Consider the following 21,992-nt stretch of genomic DNA (forward strand, 5'->3'; position numbering starts at 1 on the left):
TACAAAGAAAAGCATAAAATCCATCAATTAATCAACTAACTGCTGCAGCTCTAGTGGCATGTAAACACAAGATTCACGTGTTGATACAGAACATAGTGGCTGAGATGGGAGAAATCAAGCGCACAGATATTTAGAACCCTGAATAGTATCATGTATATGGGACATAAATAACCAGGGTTCTCATGTTCCATGTAAACATCACACCCAGAATAAGATCCAAACTAGGTTAAAGGTCAAAACTAGTGCTCAATAACATTCACTGAATTGTAAATCGACAGAAATATAATCATCAACTATTCCGATGACAGAAAACCAGGAGACTTAAAATTATTTATTAAGGACAACAAGTCATTGAAATTTAGATCCAATTTTTCCCAGTCTCTTTCGGCAATATAACACTAACTCAGAGCAATATAAATAATCAGTTAATGTCACCTGGACCTAAAAAATCTGGCAGAGTTGACATCTAATTTAAAAAATAATTGCTCATTGTGAGTTTATAAGCTCCCAAGTTACTTTGGCACGCAGTAATAATAATTACTGCCCACTGTCACAACAGCCTCACTCAGTGTCTGCAACAACATACAAAAAAAATTTAGAGCTCATGTTAATTTCTACAGCAATGAAGAAATAATATTAAGAACTTTGTCTATGAACTTTAATACATTCTGGGTCTTTTTAGGGAACAGAAAACAGCTTTTTCAGACTTTTTAAGACAGACACCCTGCATATACTGTGTTGTTGCCAAACCCAAACCTATGGTACTGTTTGAGTTTCTAGATGACTTCTGTGTTTCTGTATTGTGCAAGATTTTTGACATTAGACACGCAATGGCTCCGACGATTTCGCTACAATACACTACACAGCTAGCACTGCTTCATTGGTCATTCTTAACTAACTTTCGTCTTGGCACACGTTACCTTGGTACAAAAGAAAGAACTGGGCTCATGGATGCTGCATGTCCCTAACGGACCCAGGGCATCCGCCACAACAAAACTCCCCACCAACACAGAGTAACACAAGCTGCTCTGCTGACTATCGGGCTACACGCTGTTGAACCTAAAGTCTTAGCACATACTCTCACAGATACAGTGGTGCACCACGGTGCTGGCTGGCCGGCTGACAGGTGGTGTGCAGATAATGCTGTCTCATTAGAGCAGCGTACTAAAGCACTCAGAGCTGGTCAGGAAATCCACTTAGCAGAGATGGGAGTGGGACAGCGGGGAGGACCTGACAGAATAGGCATTGTAAGGGGGGGGGGGGGGGGGGGGGTGTCTGTACTCATGTCTGCATAGATATTCCTGAAAGTCACGTGATGTTATTGATTCTCAAATGGAAAGAAGAAAAAGTCGTTTCATCAGTATTTTTGAGTAAATGTTCAGGGTCTTGCTCAGAAGTAGAATCACACCCTCACAAAACCTGTCTCTTATACACATCTATGTTATTGATTCTCAAATGGAAAGAAGAAAAAGTCGTTTCATCAGTATTTTTGAGTAAATGTTCAGGGTCTTGCTCAGAAGTAGAATCACACCCTCACAAAACTGCCCCTCGGCCCACAGCCAGGCTGCCCTTCAGTTAGCCCTCGCTGCCACTGTTCATTAGATGGTGTGAACATCTGAGATGGGAGTGGGGATCCTGCAGTGTGCCGCCACCGTCCTGACCTCAGCAATTATCTGATCTTTACAGTTTCCTGACTTCCTTGTAGGTACAGACAGCCAGTCACCTAAACAGTCACCCAGCTGGTCAGTATACCATTAAATCAGGCTCTGTTCAGACCATTAAACAGCGCTGCATCATAAAACAGACGTTCAGATTTTGGGCTGTTAAAAAGACTTTTGAAGATGTATGCCTGAGCTTAAACCTGTATCTACCTACATACCTGTTTTTTTGACCACTTGTGAGAAACAACAATGACACAATTTGTCAATATTGACAAAAGGTGATATGGATAAACTTGTTAGCAAACTGTCACTTATTTACACACCCAGCAGTCACAGAGAAACTCAAACTTTCATTTGGTGTCATGCTTTTGGCCACCTAAATAATATAAGTCCAGTAACTACTCTCTTTTAGCTTTGTTTTTGGTCTCTACCAACTCCAGAGAAAAACATCTGGCTCTTTAGCTGCTAAATGCGCCACTGTGTTCACAGCTGGCCGCGAACTGTGTCTGTCTGCTGTTTGCTGCTGGGCAGGTATTGTACAGTCGCTTTACAGAGCTTTTCTTTTTTAACAGGGAAAACAGCTTCAGCTAAAAACGATGTTAGGAAAACTGCTAACAGTTAAGCAGCAGGGCAGACACTAAACACTAAGCTGAAGGTCACTAATGCTGTGTTAACCTGATTGTGAAAGTTTTCAAATTAATTATATAATAGCTACTTTAAGATATTAACAAGAAGAACTTCTGCTATCCCCTGATACATTATGGACTAAATTAATTGACTCAGCCCTAATTTTTAGTTATAAAACAGCATAGCAGTCTCTTTATGTCTGAAAAGGCTTTTAAGTTGCAGGTGTATTATTGAACACAATAATCTCATGACATGTCTTGTTTTGTTTGACCAATGGTCAAAGGTCTTTTGTTTAAAAAATGAAAAATCAATATAAAAGTCTTTGCCAATTAATTTTCTTTCAGTTAAGTAATTGACTTGTTGTTGCAGCTCTAACGGAATAGTTTAACATTTTGGGAAATATGGTTGTTCGCTTTTTAGCTTAGAGTTACATGAGAAGATTGACACCACTGTTAATGCACCAAGTATGAAGCTATAGCCAGGAGATGATTAGCTTAGCTTAGCATAATGACTGGAGGTAGGTGGAAACAGCTAGCATGGTTCTCACCAACATTCAAAAATATGAAACTTAGTTGTTAAAACGTTGTATCTCATTATTTTAATCTGTACAAAAACAGAAATTGCTAAATATTTTGATACATACTTATTAATGTACAGACATGACACGAGGGTGGCGTCAAGTTTCTCACCTAAATCTCTGCAAGAAAATTGTCGCACTGCTCCTTTCTTGACCCTTGATTGACTCTTGTCAATCGAGAGTTAGATAGCATCAATCAGCCTACCAGCCTGCAAACGTTGAGTCAGTCAACAGACTGTTAGTCAGCCACAAAGTGACTCAACTACTCACTAAGAAAATTAGTCATGCACCACTCACTGGAACTGATCTGTATGTCGTTAAACGTTAAAATGAAAAAAGATTTGGTTCCATCACCCAGTTTTCTTTTCTTTTCTCTAAGTCAGGAAATCCACAACCTGACGGAAAGTCGGTGAGCGTGAAGCCAGTCCACCAGCCGTACAGTTGAGTTAAGCAGCCAATCAGCCAGTCAAGACCCAATAAGTCGTTCGGTAACTTTTCCTACAGTACTCATGACTGAACGGCCTAATCAATACACGGCAGAAGCGTTTAAAGTAGGGGAATGAATGAATGGACGGCAGCCATCATCTCTTTGTTTTCAATGAGCGCCACTGCAAACAAGCCAAAATCTTGTTCCCACAGTAGCACACACAAAAATACAAACACCAGAAATATGCATGGGTGTGATCTGCATGCACAAGAACAAACCACTAAATTCCTTCAATAAGTAAAATGTGCACATTCATTCTCTCCTTCACATATGCAAACTAAACACCTTAACCTCAGTAAAGATAAATGCAGCATCAGTTAAGAAAAAAAAAACAATGAACTGAAAGCAGTTACGTATGTGTCTGTGTGTTAGATATGTGTGAGTAACTTCTGTAAGCCTATGCGTGTGAAAGAGTGCAGAGGAACCCTGCAGCAATTCACATGAATGGAAGTGAGACAGAAAGATAAAAGCTCTTCGGTAGTCTTTACCGAAAAGAAACTAATGTGGACAGCAAGTCAAGTGAAAAACAAGAGGAAGTGAAAGACAGAATGGGGGAGGAGAGAAGAAAGAGAGAGGGGGAGGAAATGGAAGAGGGAATGACAAGAGATAAAAGAAAAGAAGGTAGGGAAGAAAGATAGGATGGGACAAACACAGTAATTAGGGAGTAAATATGAGTAACAGTACTTATCACAGCCAAATCCTGATTTCACATGGTGTTTGTTATTCTACTATAGATACAGTCCTCCTTCTTTCTACAAGAAAACACATTTGTACAGATTCTCAAAGGACTGTTTAATGACCCTGTAGCCCTCAGTGTTAATACAGGCAACATCGTGCCATGATATATTGACCATCAGCTAAAAGGGAGCAGAGCAGCGATAAATCAGATTAAAAATAGAAATAAAAGAGGAGCAGGAAGATGAATTGTGTCTAGAACATTGGGATCTTCGTATTGATCCAGGATTAAAAATATCTCTCTGTTATCTCTTCTGAGCTTTTACAAGAACCAGGGGATGAAAAAATGGACAAAAAAAAAAAAATCAGATGTACAATGAGGAACAAAAGCCCAGTGAACATTTATAGCAACTTTTAGTTTTCCAACATGCACATTATCCCAAAACCACTGCCCCTGCCTGTTTTATAACCCCAAACAAGACAATTCCCAATTTAGGTGTAATCTGTCCACCTCAGGGAATCCATATCAATCAATGATTCATCAACAGATCAGTCAATTTCCAGCCCCCCATCTACACTGACTCACCCCTGCATGGTGACAACATAGTGACTGAAATTCAACCTCTGCTGCAACAAAGATATGTACATTGATGTATTTCCTCTCCAACAGAAGTGTTTACTGGGTGAAATTGTCTCTTTACTTTCAAATCCACCTGTGGTTTACCAGCACTTTGGTTTCAAGTCCCATTTTTTTTCCTGTTTTGGAGCCAAGTGAACTGAAATCCAAAAAAGCAAGGCAGACTGACATGCATGAATTAATATAAAAGGAAATAGGTAAAGAAATGGTAACTCTTTGGTCACTATTAGGGGCCAATGAGGACCATTTTCCTCCACCCCTTATATGGAAACTCAATATTTACAGAACAAAAACAATATTATATGTGTGTTTTTGAGTCAGTTCTCAGTTATTTCAAGTTATGTTGTTATCATTGCACCACTTTTCCAGATTTGAAAACACAGTCTTTCTATAGATATGCTGTTATGGAGTGAGTTGCACTGAACACACTAACAAAGTTCTGGTTTTTAACATCATCTGAATAGTGAAAAAACCTTTCCACAAGCAATTAAAATTAGTCGAGTTTGATGTTATGAATTTATACCGAATTGAAAAGTGGTCCATGAACATTTGAAAATGAGCTTCAGTCTTTGCAACACTGCTGATAAGTAACCAGGCATTAAATCACCTTTTTTTAATAATGGAGTTTGGCGTCGCGTCCGGGAATTGTTGATATGGCTAAGTCAAACACGACTGGACCGTAGTCCTTGGATAAAGCAGCATATATATATATATATATATATATATATTTCTACTTACCATATCATAGACGTTTAGGATGATCGGCTCGTTTGCCATCACTGGCATCAAGATCTTTTTCGGCCTAGGTCCCTTCTTCTCTGCGGGTCTTGTTCCTCCGCACACCCCCTACTCCTTCCCTCGGTGCGAGATCCAAACTCTCGCCCTCTTAAAAATAGACCCTACTCCTCCCCTTATTGCTAGCACTTTCACGACAGATGATCAGCTTGACAATGCAGCTTCACAACCCGGTGTAAAAAGGTTCGAGTGCCGAGGATATTTTTCACCGTCCAACATCTGACTGGCTTTGTCCAAACCAGCCCCCCTTCGCCTAAGAAAGCACCAACGGCGGCGGCGGACAGCTGAGCCTCTCGCTTGTCAAGACGAACCGACTCGCTAAAGCCGTTCAGCTACCGAGGTCGAAGTGAAAAAGCTGACTTTACACAGTGAATTTTCTCTTCTAGGAGGAGTGTCGTCACGGTAAAACTGTAATTTCATTTTCCCAGAAGAACTAGTCAGCAAAATAGCATAATGTCGAGATATTAACACGTAATTTCCTCAGTAAAAATGACTCGCTACTCCCTTATTTGCTCGCTAACGGTAGCGCTGGAGCTGGCGGGCAGGATGCGACTGCTGGGAGAAAATTTGGTCAGTGAGAGTGGGCGAGTGCAGCGGTGCGATGAGCCCGCACTCGATTAATCAACCTGGTGCTCTGAGCATTGTGGGTGATGTAGTTCTGCAAATAAACGTATGTAATTAAATCTGAGAGAAACTGGTGCTGATTAAATGTAACCCACATGGATGAAAGAAGAACTCAGATATCTTACTTCAGTTAAAGTATCTATACTACAATGTAAGAGTAAAAAGAGGAATGTATACAAGATCTTACTTAATTAACGATGTATTCACAGTAAAGGAAAAGTGGTACTCATTATGCGGCAGACTGGCTCCTATTAGTTTTACCATATTATATATTATTGGATTATTATTACTCATGCATTAGCACATATGCAGAATTTTTATGTTGTGGCTAATGTGTAGCTAATTTGATTCTATAATCTTTTGGGTAATTTTAATAGCAATGCCTCATATTTGAAGGTCACCACTACAGCTACACCAATAAATTGGCAGGGCTTATATACTGCTATTAACTTATCGCAGATATACACTGACAGTAATGAAATGTCAAAGGTCATTTAGTCTCCATTACATACTATAACCAACAAAGAGCTCTGTCATGTTTATTTTTACACAGTTAAATGACCCTCAAGTAAATTATACATACCTAAAATTGTATTTAAGTACAATACTCAGGTAAATGTGCTTGGTTACATTCAACCAATTGTGGCTAGAAACTTTTATTACTCTCAGTCATTATTTTTACTGCTCATGTTCAAATACAACATTGTACAGTCACTCACATAATTCATTTTATTGGGCACTTATATGTTTCTGCTGACATTACTCTTCAATCCTGGATGTGCGAATGGTTCACAAAAATGGCGTCCTGTATCTCCATCCGTGTAGACATCGGTAATGAAAATCATATTTGAATGAGCAGAAGCATTAAGACTTAGGCGCCATCATGGTCCTTTTCCTTACAGTCTTCACTGCAGAATTTGAAGCAGAATAGCAGTGACTTATATTCCAGTGTCCAGCACTCTACTGAAATAATGTAAGCTTCCCGCAAAATGCATCTTCCTCATGAACCCTCCTGGTCATCTTCTCCCAGCAGTTCCATGAGCGTCTCCTGGTTGGAGAACTCCTGCAGTGAGGTGTTCATGTCGTCCAGCAGATCCTCTCCCAGCAGGAAGCTCTTGACGTCATGGACTGTCATGCCGATCCGGTGGTCTGTTATACGGTCCTGGGCAAAGTTGTACGTCCGGATCTTCTCTGATCTGCCTCTGGTGCCAATCTGGAGGAGGAGAAAGAAGAAGGAGATAAAGCAGGTAAAACATAAAAACGACGTTCCTTCGCTCACTCGGTTTTTGACATTGTTTATGTTCTACCTTTTTCTGGCATGTACCCTTTTTATTTTGCTGTCCTTTATTTTGCATTATTACCTCTTTTTAGCAAAGAAGACAGAAAATTACTTTTTTTAGTGTGTTACTTGTTTGGCTGATTAATTAAATTTTATCTAATTTTATTGTAACAGTAACTAATGAAATTCAACATCCTTGATCTTTCAAAGATGTTATTATAATATTTCAGAGAGACAGCATCACTTATCATCTGTAGATACATTATATGAGTCTCAGTGTGTCTCACCTGTACTTTACGTTGGTTGTAGCGTTTGCTGGTCTCCTCCTCCAGCTTCATGCTGTACAGTTTTGCTCTCAGAGCCGTCATGGCTTTCTCCTTGTTCTTCAGCTGGGACCGTTCCTGCTGGCACTCTGCAACCACACCTAACAAACACACAAGGTACCATTCTTATGTGGACATCCCATTGACATGCACTCTCGCTGTGCTTCATAAGCAAAACTGTGAAGTATGTTCCAGTCTATTACAACACAAGGTGTATGCAGTTTTTACCTGAAGGCAGATGGACTATTCTGACTGCACTGTCTGTGGTGTTGACACTTTGACCTCCAGCTCCACTTGCCCTCTTTGTTTCTATCTTCAGGTCCTTTGGGTTTATTGTGAAAGAGATCTGAAAGGGAGACACAAATACTAAAAATGTACTTATGTCTATATTAACAGCAGATGAGCAGAAGAAGGGAACTACTCTTATCATCCTACATGCATTGGTAAAACAGTGTTAAACAACAAATGGGAAATGAAGAATCAGCTATAACAGGCACTAAATTAGAGCATATGAAGAAAACATTTATTAAGTCATGCCAAAATAAATAAAAATAAATTTTCTGTGCTTTTAATAATACACACAGATTAAGCTGTAAATGCCAAAACTATGATACTTGCATTTTTGTATGGCTGAAAAGTGCTTTGACTTCACTCATCCCATCACAACAAACTAACTTTTCCCACCTATGTGATATCAGATTAGTCTACAATTCCATCCCACATCCAATTTCAACAGGAAATGCTTGATATCAAGAAATCAAGATGCTCTCCAAAATAATTATTTGATTTGATTTGCAATGATTCCTGTAGGAAAGTGGGTTGTTCACTATGTTTGTGTCATCCATCCATCCATCCCTCATGTAAACTGCACCTCAGTGGGTTGGGGCAGTATAGCCACAGTCATGGTGCTGGTGTGCATGCGGCTCTGTTTTTCAGTCTTGGGAACCCTCTGCACTCGATGAACTCCACCCTCAAACTTCATTCTCTTGTAGCTCTGAAGGCCGCTGATACTGGCCGAGGCGTGACGTAGTCCACCTGGTGGAAGGTGAGCAATAAGTACCAATATTATAGTGCTAGTCAATAGTTTATAGCAGGTGATTCTGGACAGTCTGACTGCAAGCTGGTGGCAATGAGATGTAGTTAATTCAAATGCTCTTGTGAAAAAGGGGAAATGTTTTCACAATAATTCATTTCTAGAATTTAGTTTTTTGTTTTAAAACATATTTTTAATGAAAACATTTAAACTTTCCTCCAAGAAATCTTCCACTTCAATGATCGCTTCACATCTGTAGGCGTAGCACAGACGCCCCCTTGTGTTTGGAGTCAGTTACTGCAATATTGGCTGTACAGTAAAAATGTATAACAGCAGGGTTTTCCTTTTTTTGTTGACATACTATGATCCTCCTCTCTCATCCCTACTTTCAGTCTAGAGCTGCTACAATTATTATTTGATAGAAAAATAACCAGCAACTAACATCATAATCTTAATTGTTAAAGTCATATTTCAACAAAAATATTTGATGGTCTCAGCTTCTCAAATTAGATGATTTGCTGCTTTTTTGTCTTAACATTATTTTAAATTGAAAATGGTTATGGGTTATGGACTATTGTTGGATAAATTAAAACCTTTGATGACTCTGGAAACTGTAATTTTTTTCTGATGTTTTATACTACACAAGAAAATACTTAGCAGATTAATCAGTCGTACTTCAGTAACTAGTTGAAAGACAAAAGCTGTTTGGCTGACGCTTCCAAAAAAAAAAACCTCACTAGAGTTTGTGTGCACTGACCTATCTCACTGGTCATGTGCTCCAGGATGTCAAAGGACCAGCCGTGATGCTGAGCGAAGCCCTGGTACATGTCAAACACCTTCAGAGGAGAAGAGACAGAACGAGTCATCAGGTAAATACACAGAAAATGTTGTGGATTTTTTTATATCATCATTATGAGCCCTGCCTCTATGTCCCTGTCTTTATCAAATCTAAATGACAGGGACAAAAATTCTACAAAAAATACCCCTTTCCGGCTTGTTGCAATTACATGGGTACCAAATTTATATTTGTACTCATCTTATAATAAAATGTATTTATTGTTCTTTCTCTAAATAAATGTGCTGCTGCTTTCTTGGTCTAGTATTATTTTTTAAAAAGTGCATTGTCTTAACAAGAACATAAGTAATTCCAGACCTCAGCAGTGAACAGCATGGCCTCCTGACCCCCAACACCGGCAGTGACCTCCAGGATGAGGTCACTCAGATCAGCCTCCTCCTCAGGGATCAACAGATCCATGATCTGATTGGTGAAGCAGTTTGATTTGACAGAAAGGAACAAAAACAAAACAGCAAATAGAAACATCTTCAGTTAGCTGATGGTTAAACATTAGTTCTGGTGTTTATTTAAACGGCACAAGTTTGTCGCAAAACTGAAATGTCACATTTCTACCTTTTGTCTAAGAGCTTGAATATCTTGCAAACAGCCTTCTCTCTCCAACTCCGCCAGTTCTCGCAGCGCTGGGTCTTCATCTTTGAGGAGAAAAGAAAATATACAGTAAACTAGGGTTGTGTGATATGTGGACCTGAAACGATGAGTTGTTTAATCGATTGATTGATGTGTGGAAAAATAATTGGCAACTATTTTAATAATCTATTAATCATTTCAGTCATTTTTCAAGCAGAAATTCTGTAAAAATATTTATTTATAATAACTGTTAATTATTTTACAGATCGATGAAAACTGTCTCAAAAGAAATTGAACTGTGGCTTAGTAATTAGATATTCCACCAAAGACCATTATTCAATCTATTTATTGCCCCTATGTAACATCAGCAGAGCAGTCTCACCTTTCAGGAGCATCTCGGTCTCAGCGATCTCTTTGTGTTTGGTGTCCAGCTCTCTGATGCTCTGGATGAGAGGAGCCAGCAGGGACACCTGGCTCCTCTTGGTCCTCAGCTCGTCCTCACTGTGCTGCTCCTCCATCGCACCGCTGTTTACTACTCTCAAACATTCGCTGTAGTCTGTCTCAATCTTCTTCAGATACTCCTGCATAGAGCGCCTGGCAAAAAGCTCATCCACTGACAGTAACTTGGTCACCAGCAACTGTGCACTGGTGTGGAGAGTCCTTGCAGTTCCTTCACAGTGATTATGAAATCTAACAGTTTGGCTGATGGCATTTGGTGATTTTTGAAAAAGAGGTATCAACTTAGTAAAGATACCATCCTTTCCTGTTGGAAGGAGGGTTACAGCTCTCCTGTAAGCCATGTTATAGGTAGATTTGGTAGGAATATTGACTGTAAAGCGGCACAAACATCCTCATATGACTCGCTGACACTTTCTGGCCACTTAATATGTCTATCTTTCAGTCAAATAACAAACGGTTGGATCGCTCCCTTAGGTTTTTACTCTCATCGGAAACATCGATACGGGTGTTACGAACCTGTTTCCAGTCATTAAATGTCTAAAGACAATCTAGCAGGTGACTGTCAAGGTTTGTTTATAAAAATATTGCTCCTTTACCACCTTGTTGAAGGGTGCAGACATGTTGAATGTTACACGCATGCGCAGTTGGTAAGACTTCTTCTTCTGCAGACCAATTTCCAGCAGGTTTAAGACGACTCCACCATGATTACGCCACTTTGCAACGAAAATAAAAGTACACTAAGACTTAGATAGTGACTGATAACAATAACAATAATAATAATAATGACTGTGTGGACGTGTAAATTGCACATTGAATTAAAAATAGGGTTGACACTGGGATCATCATTTAGTTAGCATTATGTAATTCAGTATGCAAAGATGTTGAGCGTCAGGGCTCAGGATGTGCCACCCACCGACCAGCTTCACTCTCTCCCCTTGCCTAAATACTTTTCTCATCTACCCTATAAGTTCTACTTGTTTGTCTCCCTATTTCACTGTGTTTCACATACAACATCAACATACAACAGCACCCCAGTAAAGTTTGGTTCTGCCTTGTGTGAGCATTTCTGCACCCTGTGTCTTTGTCTATAATGCACACTAAAAAACATACGATTAAAGTGAAAAGTTAACAGTGAAACACACTAATGTAAACTAAACTAGAAAACCACATCCCCCAACTGCCCCCTGCCTGGTTTCAATGAAAGAGCCACTTCACACATTCCAAGCAGGGGTGTGAACTAAACTGCCCTTTGAATGACCAGTCTTTTTAGCTTTTTCTTTTTTGTTTAACAGTGGGATTCCTGACAGTATTACGATGGAGATTTAAGATCACTTCCAGTCTCATGTTTTGCCTTGCAAAATTACCCCTTACTGGTAGACTAATAGGTCTGATTCTGCCTTATTTGGATTGTAGTTTCTGCTTAACAGTGTGATGTGACTATAATATTTGCAACGATATAAAGGAACATAAATCTAATAAACAGTGAAAAGTGAGCATTATTTGAAACTGTATCATACATATACAATGGCTATTGAAAGGTTGTGAAAGGGTATTTAACATATGAAAATGATTATGTACATTTACCATGAACTCCCTTACCATTATGAATCTATATAAAGATTATTTTCATTTTTGATTGATTCCTGTGCATTACCTCTACATAATTCCTGTTTTTACAATAATGTAGCCTAATATTCAATTCGGCTGAGGTTTGGTAGCTTCCGATACTTCAGCACTGTAGATATAACCTAGTTTACATAGGCTATAACTACTCAGACAGATCGGCGCGGCTATTCTCATTCTCTTGGGTGGGAAAAAACGAGAAGCGGAAAAATCAGTAGTGTACGTCGACTGCGCGCTGACGTCATTATTACTTCTTAAAATCACAGCTCCCATTGGTTAATATTTTAAATGGACGGACACCCGCTTCGCTGTGATTGGTTTGCGCGCTTTGCGCACGGATTTCAAATAAGGAACAACTACTGGCGGACTTTCAGTTGAGAAGCATTTAACCTAGGTGGAGCGGCTCTCACTCGTCGGTCAGCTCAGCGGGCAAAAGGAGGGAAGCAAGAATCTTCTTTGGATAACAATAAATACAAGCGTGAGGTAGGAGGCTTCACTTCATATCTCCCACCGTCCGAAGTGTTGATATTAAGATGCTACATGTGTAATGATTGTCTGTCAGCAACATTAGCTTTCCGGAGTAACGTTACATGCTAGGTTAAGGTTAGTTAGGTCCATCGAAAAGCTTGGGGAATTACATGTCTGCTAACTATACGAACAGAAACGGTGCTTAATTGCAGAGTATAATTAGTAATGATAGTTTGAGTAATGCGAGTGCACACGAGCTGATAAAGTATCTTACGAACTACTTGACATACACCCACTGTACGCGCGCAAATGGAGGTTACTAAGTGATGTTATCTGGCACAGAACATTTACCCGTTAGTAAGCATTAAGTTAAATCATAAGATGAATTTTGTTTAGAAAACACCAACATGCATTGAATAACGTTTGTCTCCTGTCTGATTATAGTCACGTCACTCTTGCTACCTTTCCGCCAAATCTACATCGCGCCAAAATCAACCATTTGTTTTGTAAAATGTTTGGCGGTAGAGTTTCTAACTATATCCACTTGTTATCTTAACAGTTTAATAGCGATATGGACATATGTTATTCCTTTTATTCGTGTCTGGCAACTTAATAGATAACTTTGATGTTGGATGTTGCTAAGTTAGCTTGCATGAGAGAAGCCATCTTGACAATCACATTCAGCATGTAAAAAATTTAACATAATCTCCCTGATGTGTCTCCTTTATCCAGGAATCTACATACTGCACAGTGTATATGTTTCACTAAAAGAAAGCCACAATGAAATGTCCTAGCTACGAGGCTGCCAGGGCCAACAACATGGAGAAAAGCTCTGCTAATATGGCTGCTGCGCAGTCCAAGGTGCTTCACATCAAAGCTTCACCAGTGAAAGAGCCCATTCCCATTAAACCCCAGTGTCCACCTGCCAGTGTGACCACAGTGTTGTTCTCTCTCAACAACGACACCAGACAAGTCCACAACAAGGAAAACAGCACCAACAGAGAACTTGACAGGACTGCGGATGAAGTGTTTGAGGACAGTGGCTATCTGTCTCTGCACAACAGTCAGATTTTTGATCACGGGAATGAAGAGGATGACCACATCCAGGGAAAACTCAAAGCAACCCTACTGCCTTCTGCTGCACATCAAGAAAAGACAATATCGCCAAATAATTCTCCCTCCAAATGTCAGGGGAGGACAAACTCTAGCTGTCCAATGTCTCTGGTGGCAGCTTCCACTCCTCGTCCCACGAGGAGAATAGCAGCATCCACCCCATCCGACCATCACAATGACCCCAACCTGCCTATACTGAAGTTCCAGCGGGCTGTGTGCGAAGAGCTTGCCAAGAGCTATCAGAAGAATAAAAGGTAGGATTACATTATCATATGACCATATCTTTCTGTTTATGGGATATCTTGACAATATCAAAACTATAAATGGGAGTGTTTGTTTTTTTTTGTAGTTTTTAGTTTTGCTTTCCATTATTGTCCTCTATTCAGTGAAGCCATATTATGGGTTAAGACAGAAAACTACTGGTGATTATTCTCTGAGTAAGTCTCAGGGCACTGTCACTCCACCAGAAAAAAGCTCAAGTTTGATTCTTTTTTTTCAGTTGAACAAAAAGACTTAATTGTCTACTGAACATTTTACAGTTAACTTACAGCTGTTTTCCTATGTCTTAGGTATGACTGGAGCATAGTCTCAAAGGTGGCAGAGGATTATATTTTGGATCGGGTGATCGGAGGCCATATGGGTCAGGAGTACGTCGATGTGTTAACATCTCTGCTGTCCAGGAACATGAGAAGCATCCTGACCAACATCCTGGCTCTGCTGGGAGACATGGACCTCATTAGGTAAACTACCACATGCTTCACTTTGTGGAAAGAGGGTTCATATTCATAAGTGACGGCCAACATGCAATTTTGATTGTTTCAAGGGTGTTAAAAGGGGAAAGTTGTTTTGATCAGTCTCCTTAAAACCAAACACAATTAGTGGCTGATGTAAACAGTAAAACTAATAAGTATCTTTTAAGGGAACAAGTCGTTTTTTGTGTGTCTATGTGCGCTCAGATGAAAGCATGGCCTGTGAGCTATTCAAAGGAAATTGAGTACTTTAGAGAAACTGACAAGAATTATTTCCTCTTCATAGTTACCATGTTTTTCTTGTCCACATTCATCACATGTTCACCTTTTCTCAACTCACAGCTGTAAGAAAGTGAGCAAGACGTGGAGGAAGATCATCTGTGAGGATACCACAGCTCTGAACAGGTGTCGGCAAGCTGAGGATGCTCTCAGGGTGAGGAAACGCACACAAACCCACAAAAGTACTCGCATTTAAGAAATAAGATAATTTGAAGAAGAATTTGGGCATTTTGGTGCCTCTGGTCATCGATGGGGTTACACACACAGAGGAAGTGTACAGCCTCTGTTCTCTACATGCCTTGGCTCATAGCTGAAACCACACACCATGTTCTGAAACAATACTGGGAACTACACCACTGAATAAACACAATATGTTGCCTTTAGCTTCAAAAACCCTTAAACCCAATTCAACCACACCTTTGTATGTCTGTTTAACTTGAGGTTTGACTTTTGGTTTTATCTCCACTTGTGTTCCCCATGTGGAAAATCCCAAGATGAGGAATTCTTGAATTCCTTAATATCTACATATCCCAGATTTGGCTAATATGGGAAATTTTTTTTTTTTTTTTTTTTTAGAAAGAATGAAAGTTTGCCACTTAACTACTTCAAATGAATGCGATGAATAGGAGAAAAAACAATGTGTTAAGTGACGGTGTATGTGTTGGCATACTTTTATTAAAAAGTTTTGAAATACTAAATGTGTAGCTGAAACTTATTCAGTGCTTTTCATGCTCTCATTTGTTTTTGTTTGTTTTTTAGGAATCAAGTAGCTCTTTGAGACAAAGGGATTGTGGTCTGACAAGAGATATGGCTATGTCCAGGGTGGTGCTGTCCTGCATGCAGACCCTGGCCTCATCAAGCTCTCCGTCATCCCCTTCCTCCTCATCCTCCCGGAGCTGCAGGGTCAATAGACAGACTGCTCCCTCTCAAAAGAGCAGTACAACCAATTCCCAATGTACACGCTTCAAAGAATTTATGCAGGTGAGTGTTTGGGTATGAAGGCCTGCATCTACTGATTGTTTTCATTATCGATTTTAATCTACCGGTTATTTTCTCAATTAATTATTTGGTCCTAAAAACGTTGGGAAATGGTGAAACATGTCCATCCACAAACTCTAAAACCCAAACCACATCCAAAACCCAAATATATTAAATTTACTATAATGTAACAAGTAATGGCAGCAGATTCTTACATTGAGAAACCGAAACCATCGAACTTAAAGGAGTTTTGCTCGAAAATGACAACTTGAAAATTGTTGCTAATTAGTTTTTCTATTGATCCATTAATTGACATAATTGCAAAGTGTATTAGGGTTTTCACACAGTGAAAATTGTGCTTGAGCATACAATTTTAAGCTTTGAAAAATGTACTAATGTACATTATGTTCTTTAGATTTCACCTTTAACAAACATGTGTTTTTGTTCTTCTGTCCAGGCCGCCAACGGACTGAAGCAGCACCAGTCTCTGCGTTCCTGCAAGCGTTGCGGCTCACCCGCAACTCATTCAACCGAGACTCAGAGGGCTACATGCACACGCTCCGACTGTCAATTTGACTTCTGCACCCACTGCCAAGAGGCCTTCCACGGCTCCATCCCCTGCCGAACAGTGCTGCCAAGAGCCCACTCCACCTCCAAGACGACCCCAATCCTACCAGGTAGCACTCGCAGCAAGAGGAACATCAGGCGCCTGTGATGGAGGTTTTAATCACTGACTGTTTTAACTGGGTGGGTCATCTTTCTCTGCACTGGCAGCGTTTCCAGTAGCTCGGACATTGTGGGAAAGTTTTACCGGAGCAGTCTGGAAGTGGCTTCTATGTGCACACTGTGGCAATAAGACTTTTGTTACATGTAGAACTCAACTGACTGAAGCACTTGTTAAAAACACAACTTGGACAATCAACCAGAAAGTGTCATCTGGCTAAATCTGTTGTCGTCTCTCAGCGACAACATATTTGATGCCAAAGAAGTCAGACTCATAAGCTTTAAATTGTACAATTTTTATTATGTTTTAAAATGAAATGAATGTAACTATATATTGTCATTTTTAAGCGGTTTTGTATACATTTTTTTTTTTTTTGTATAAACGTTGATCTTCAAAGGGTCTTTAAATGTTCAGATTCACTGTATGTGTGTTAACTGTAAATAGATGTTTCATAAAACTTAACCTGTGTTTTTGTGGTTCTTCATTTATCGCAGAACTGCGTGCAGACTCGGCCTCGGTTTGACGTGTGACATGGTGAAAATTGAGTTTGATATGGGTTTTATTTGACCATAAGAAATGATGAGTATCTTCACTAATTTTCTTAGGTGATTAGTTTGTTGAATAATCTATTGAGAATCAGTCAATTCTAAAGCTGACCTAGTTACAACTTCTTTTTGTTTTCTCATTATAGGTTAAGGTTTGGGAACCTGCCATCTTTGGCTTTTGGGCTGTTGGTTGGTCAAAACAACTTTAAAGTTGCCTTGTTGATATAGAACGAGTTTATAAAATGCCAATCACTCAAGTAATTTAATTTCATGATACTTGCCCTCCATTTCAGAGAGAAATATTGTATTACTGCGCTACATTTATCTGCCAGCCACAGTTACTAGTTACCTTACAATTTAGGATTATTGCACACTGAACATAGAGAGCCTATAAAATATGTTGGTTGCATTTCAACTTAAAAGGAAACTTAAGTTATAGTTGTAGTAGTAAATGTTATTTACTACTACAAATATCGATATGTGTTTATAGTGTTTCTTACATTTCAGCTGTGGTGACTTCCTGAATTATTTCACTAGAGGGCAGCATTGTTCCCTCCCTGTGGAGCTCCTCATCTCTGCATCATTGGGACTGTGGCTCTCTTGTTTTGTATCTCACAACCTGTTATTATTTTTATGACATCTTATTTATTCACTTATTTGTATGTCATTTTTGTTTTGGCGAGTAGAATAAAAATATACAACGCTATAGTAAATATCCAGTCAGAGATGACATAAATAAAGATAAATATAAACATGGATAATAACATTGTCAATGTTGAGAAGTTAGACTCTTTGTCCTACTTTTAAAAAGTTGATATATAAATGTTTCTTCAAAAATAATAATTTTCATGCAAACATACACTATATGAAAAAAAACATCACTGTAAATGTACATTTAATTACTTTTTTTTATTCTTTATTTGGCAGTCTTCTATTGAAGACTCGTTTTAATCATTCATCAATGTACCATGCCAGCAAGCTAGCTGCAAGCTAATGCTAATGCTCGGGGGAGGCGGCTAGCTTGTCCCCAGTGGACCACGCGCTCAGCCAGCAAGCTGTTAGGGAAGTGGGCCGGACACTGCTCCAGACCACAGGGACAGGCGGCTGCCTTAGAACCAAAGTAGTAGCCGCATTGTTGATGACCGTTATGCATTTTGCCTCCACCTGTCTTTAGTCTTTTTATGTTGATTAGTGTTTGGTGTGCCACCTAGTGGTAGCAATTTTTTATTCATTTCCTGCTATTCTCCCCATGCCAACCCTCCCCTTAGATGCAGGATAGAAATGGATTACTTGGCTGCTCTTTTATTAAAGGACACGTTTACACAACAGTATTACAGTATTCACGTTCTCATGGAGACACAGAGTAGCTGGGTAGTGTACAAACCCAATGGGTCTCATCCAGATTATGAACTGGATATAAATCCTAAAATTTGAAACATTAATTTTAGTGTGAAAAATTACACAAATATTTTATGGCCTCACAGCACCAGAGCCCTGTTCATTGTTACAGAGTAAACTGGGATGACATTGCACATTTGGTTTGCTCCCTTTGGTTACTAACTTTAGAGGAGAGTGCTGCATGTTCACAAATATTCACCAATCTGTTCTGGGGATCAGGATTAAGAAATGTGAATTCTTAAAAAAAGGTTCCTGCGTTTCACCTGTGCTTCCCAATTAAGTCCAGACACTGAGGAGGAAAGGTTACAGAGGCTGGAAAATGCAGGTTTCATACTGAACATTTGATATGTTTAGTGTCAGTTCAGAGGATTAATCTAAAACTTCTTCAGCAGGAAGGAGAGGGGTGAAGCCTAACCCTTCCAACACAGGAAAGACGTGCAGCACAGAATGAATTGAAGACAGATTTGCTCCTGCTACTGTTATGAAAAGGTATGTGTCAGTCTGGTTAATTTTTTTGACGTAGGTATAATTGTAATTGTCCCTTGTGAACTCCCCAACTTCAGGGAGGTGGAAGAAACAGCTGCAACAGCGTTCATGTTTCGCAGGAAGATTATTAGAGACGAAGAGAAACTTTTCTTGCAGTAAATTGTGGCACAAAAGTCTGAAAATGACATTAAATTTAGCATGCTGTCAGTCGCTGATGAGGTATTAAAACTTAAAAGTTTTTCATATTTCTTCATACAGTAGCTGTCATGCACTCAGTGTTCTTTTCCATTACTTCTAATGCTTCATAATGCCTTGTGAGCTGTTGTGACAGGTCTGACAAAAACCGAGCTGTGGTCAGTTTAATATCAGTTTGATTTGAGAGAAAAAAATACCTTTTGTATTTTTTCATTGCTGAGAGTCAGACTTTCAAAACAAACACTCACCAGCTTTTGGAAAATTCCTCCAAGGATATAAATGCCAGTCTGCCAGTTTTCCCTTAAAAAAAAAAGTTTGCCTGAATCAATCATCATCACTTATGAAGCTGAGAATAGCATCACTGACATTAGATGGTTACCTCTGACATTTGCAGGATGACCCATTTGTCTCTCTCTCTCTTATAGCTGAGTTGCTCAGAGTTTTGTTGTGATGACACATGTAAACATCAGTCAGCTTTCATTCATGTGTCAGCTCTTGCACGCAGAGTTATTTCAGTGGGATGTCCTGTGACGTGATAAAACCCTACTAGTTTTTCAGAAAGCACTCAAATTGCTATTTGTAGTTGTACCACGACATATCATGTTGCTTGTCAGAGCTCTCAATAAAATACTGTATTACCTAATATTTGTCTTTAAGGGACCTTTAGCAGCAGCAATATAGTTATCATATTTTTTAGCCTCTCAAATGTTGATGTAGGTGTCAGCCTCAGAAATCCAGCATCTACCAGGCCTTTCTTTCAACACAGAGAGAAGCAGCTGTACACTTGTAAGAAAATGTCATGATGATGGAACTAAATGGATTATTTTGTAAAACGTCAGGGGTGCTGATGTCGCTGTGGTGGCCGCTGCCTATTAATCTGTGCTGTGGCCTTTCGCTCCCTCAGCGACTCAGGATCATTTATCTGGCAGATTTATTGATCGGCTGCTGCACCGAGACACAAGCCCAACACAGTCAGACCTGCTGCTAATTGTAAAAGTCATTAGAGCTGGCTTCCACATCTGTGTGTGTGTGTGTGTGTGTGTGTGTGTGTGTGTGTGTGTGTGTGCGCGTGTGTGTGTGTGTGTGTGTGTGTGTGTGTTAATAAACTGGTGCATCATGGGGACTGAAACACAACATTGCATCTGTAGCCTCCTATGTCGTTAGGGCATTTAGAGCAACTTGCTGCAGGTCAACATTTTGTATAATATATTATGTCCGAAAAAGCACAGAATATCCACTTACTTATAATGTTAATGGAAGGCAAAGGAGGAAAAGGAGTTTTAGTCTAATTGTTTAGTATTTTCTCTTGAAAGCGAGGCAAATCCATGTCTGTGTTTTTCTCATCATCCTGTCCCCTGGACTCTTTTCTGTCACTATTCTTAGCATTTTATCTGCTCATCCTTTGAAGTTCACTCTTTTTCTGCTTTTTCGCATAAATAGCACATTTCAGCCCAAGGAAGATGTGTATAAGAGACAGGTTATGTATGACAGGGCAAGATCCGGACCATGTGAGCTGCATCTGTGTGTGTGTTTTTCAGGTTGATGATCTTGATGCACAGTGACTTCCACATGTCAATCGGCCGTATGTCAAACTGTAAAAGCCCTGAAATGAAGCTGTCACTGGATCGCCTCCAGGGAAATGAGAAGCAAGCAGGAAGTGAATCGAGTCTTCAGACTGAGAATGAGGAGGGGAAAAATTAACTCTGGCTGGTAACTTCATGCTTTTAATAAAAAAAAAACAAAATATGTACAAATCATATGTCAAGGCTTTATTTAAGCTTTATTGCAGAGGTGTTGTTAGGATCTTGAAACACTGAGCGTTTAGCTCAACCCAGCCCCAATTTGTGGCTGTTGCACAGACAGAATAGTCAGAATCTGCACTTGTAACAGCTTTGTTTACTAATTTTTGTATTATTGATTAGTGATGCATAGAAATATAAGGCAATCACCTGAAGAGGTTCAGTGAGTGCTTTCTGAGTCATAGCTGTACATGTATATGTGTCTTCAGCTGAGCTCAGCCTTCACACACACACACACACACACACACACACACACACACACACACACACACAGTGCTTGGTGTTAAAAGGTTGCAGCCCTCTCTCTCTGTCCATTTTTACTCCGTTTGATCCATTAAGATCAGCAGTGATGAGAGTTAATGAATGAAGCCACAAAACAGGCAGTAATCACACATGTCCTGGAGACACACAGACACACACAGAATTGTATGTACCACAATGCTTACACAGAAACACACTGACCAGAGTTTTTTTTTTTTTTAATGATGACAAATCCGCCTCACTCAATTCAATGTGCTTACACGAAAACACACACATATGAATGCGCATAAAATCACAAGCACAACATGAGAAAACACTGTTAATGTGCAGGCTATTGGATGTGTTTAAACAAAGGTGAACATACAAAATTTACTGTAGACATTGGAGCATAAGTTACAAAATATACACACAGGATGACTGACAGGGTTTGAGGTTTGGACAAAACAAGCAATGTGAAGGTTTCCCTTGGAGGTCTGGGTACAGTAAAATCCTGGTGTTATATTAATGTACCATTAATGATAAGCTAATGATTTTGTACATAGGCCTAATAGTGCAACATTAATAGGATTGTTTAGTATTGTTGAGTAATTTAATACTTTAAATTATTTTTTCTGATTATACGTACATACTTTTACTTAAGCAAAGTTTTTAGTGCTTGACCTTTGGTGTGTTCTTACATTGCGGTATTAGCACATTTACTTAAATGAAGGGTCCTAATACTTTTTCAAACACTTGCATCACTGTCCCCAAATACAGCCTCACTAAGCCTCTAGC

The 21,992-nt window shown here is 39.5% G+C and overlaps 3 protein-coding genes across 3 annotated transcripts in view; 1 reads left to right on the forward strand and 2 right to left on the reverse strand.

The window, feature by feature from the left end:
- desi2 (desumoylating isopeptidase 2) overlaps positions 1 to 6,008 on the reverse strand; it is a 23,701-nt gene extending 17,693 nt beyond the window's left edge. Inside the window, exon 1 of the mRNA XM_023394449.2 lies at positions 5,403 to 6,008. Coding sequence (XP_023250217.1) covers positions 5,403 to 5,450 — 48 coding nt within the window. The 5' untranslated portion in view covers positions 5,451 to 6,008. The remainder of the gene's footprint in view (positions 1 to 5,402) is intronic.
- A 579-nt stretch (positions 6,009 to 6,587) lies between these two features.
- Positions 6,588 to 11,228, reverse strand: mtrf1l (mitochondrial translational release factor 1-like). Its single transcript, XM_023394387.2, has 8 exons — positions 10,524 to 11,228; positions 10,127 to 10,206; positions 9,872 to 9,976; positions 9,476 to 9,554; positions 8,557 to 8,720; positions 7,914 to 8,031; positions 7,650 to 7,786; positions 6,588 to 7,296 (listed from the first exon to the last, which is right to left on the reverse strand). The coding sequence occupies exons 1-8, from the start codon at positions 10,939 to 10,941 to the stop codon at positions 7,084 to 7,086; spliced, it is 1,314 nt and encodes a 437-aa protein (XP_023250155.1). The 5' UTR covers positions 10,942 to 11,228; the 3' UTR covers positions 6,588 to 7,083.
- A 1,377-nt stretch (positions 11,229 to 12,605) lies between these two features.
- Positions 12,606 to 16,996, forward strand: fbxo5 (F-box protein 5). Its single transcript, XM_023394400.2, has 6 exons — positions 12,606 to 12,706; positions 13,424 to 14,058; positions 14,374 to 14,544; positions 14,896 to 14,986; positions 15,592 to 15,813; positions 16,268 to 16,996. Exons 2-6 carry the CDS (start codon positions 13,472 to 13,474, stop codon positions 16,523 to 16,525), a joined length of 1,329 nt encoding a protein of 442 aa, XP_023250168.1. The 5' UTR covers positions 12,606 to 12,706; positions 13,424 to 13,471; the 3' UTR covers positions 16,526 to 16,996.
- The last annotated feature ends 4,996 nt before the right edge of the window (positions 16,997 to 21,992 follow it).

Source organism: Seriola lalandi, unplaced genomic scaffold (genome assembly GCF_002814215.2).
Source record: "Seriola lalandi dorsalis isolate HSWRI2012SDOR001 ecotype SW California unplaced genomic scaffold, Sedor1 jcf7180002054948, whole genome shotgun sequence".
Taxonomy (NCBI): Eukaryota; Metazoa; Chordata; class Actinopteri; order Carangiformes; family Carangidae; genus Seriola; species Seriola lalandi.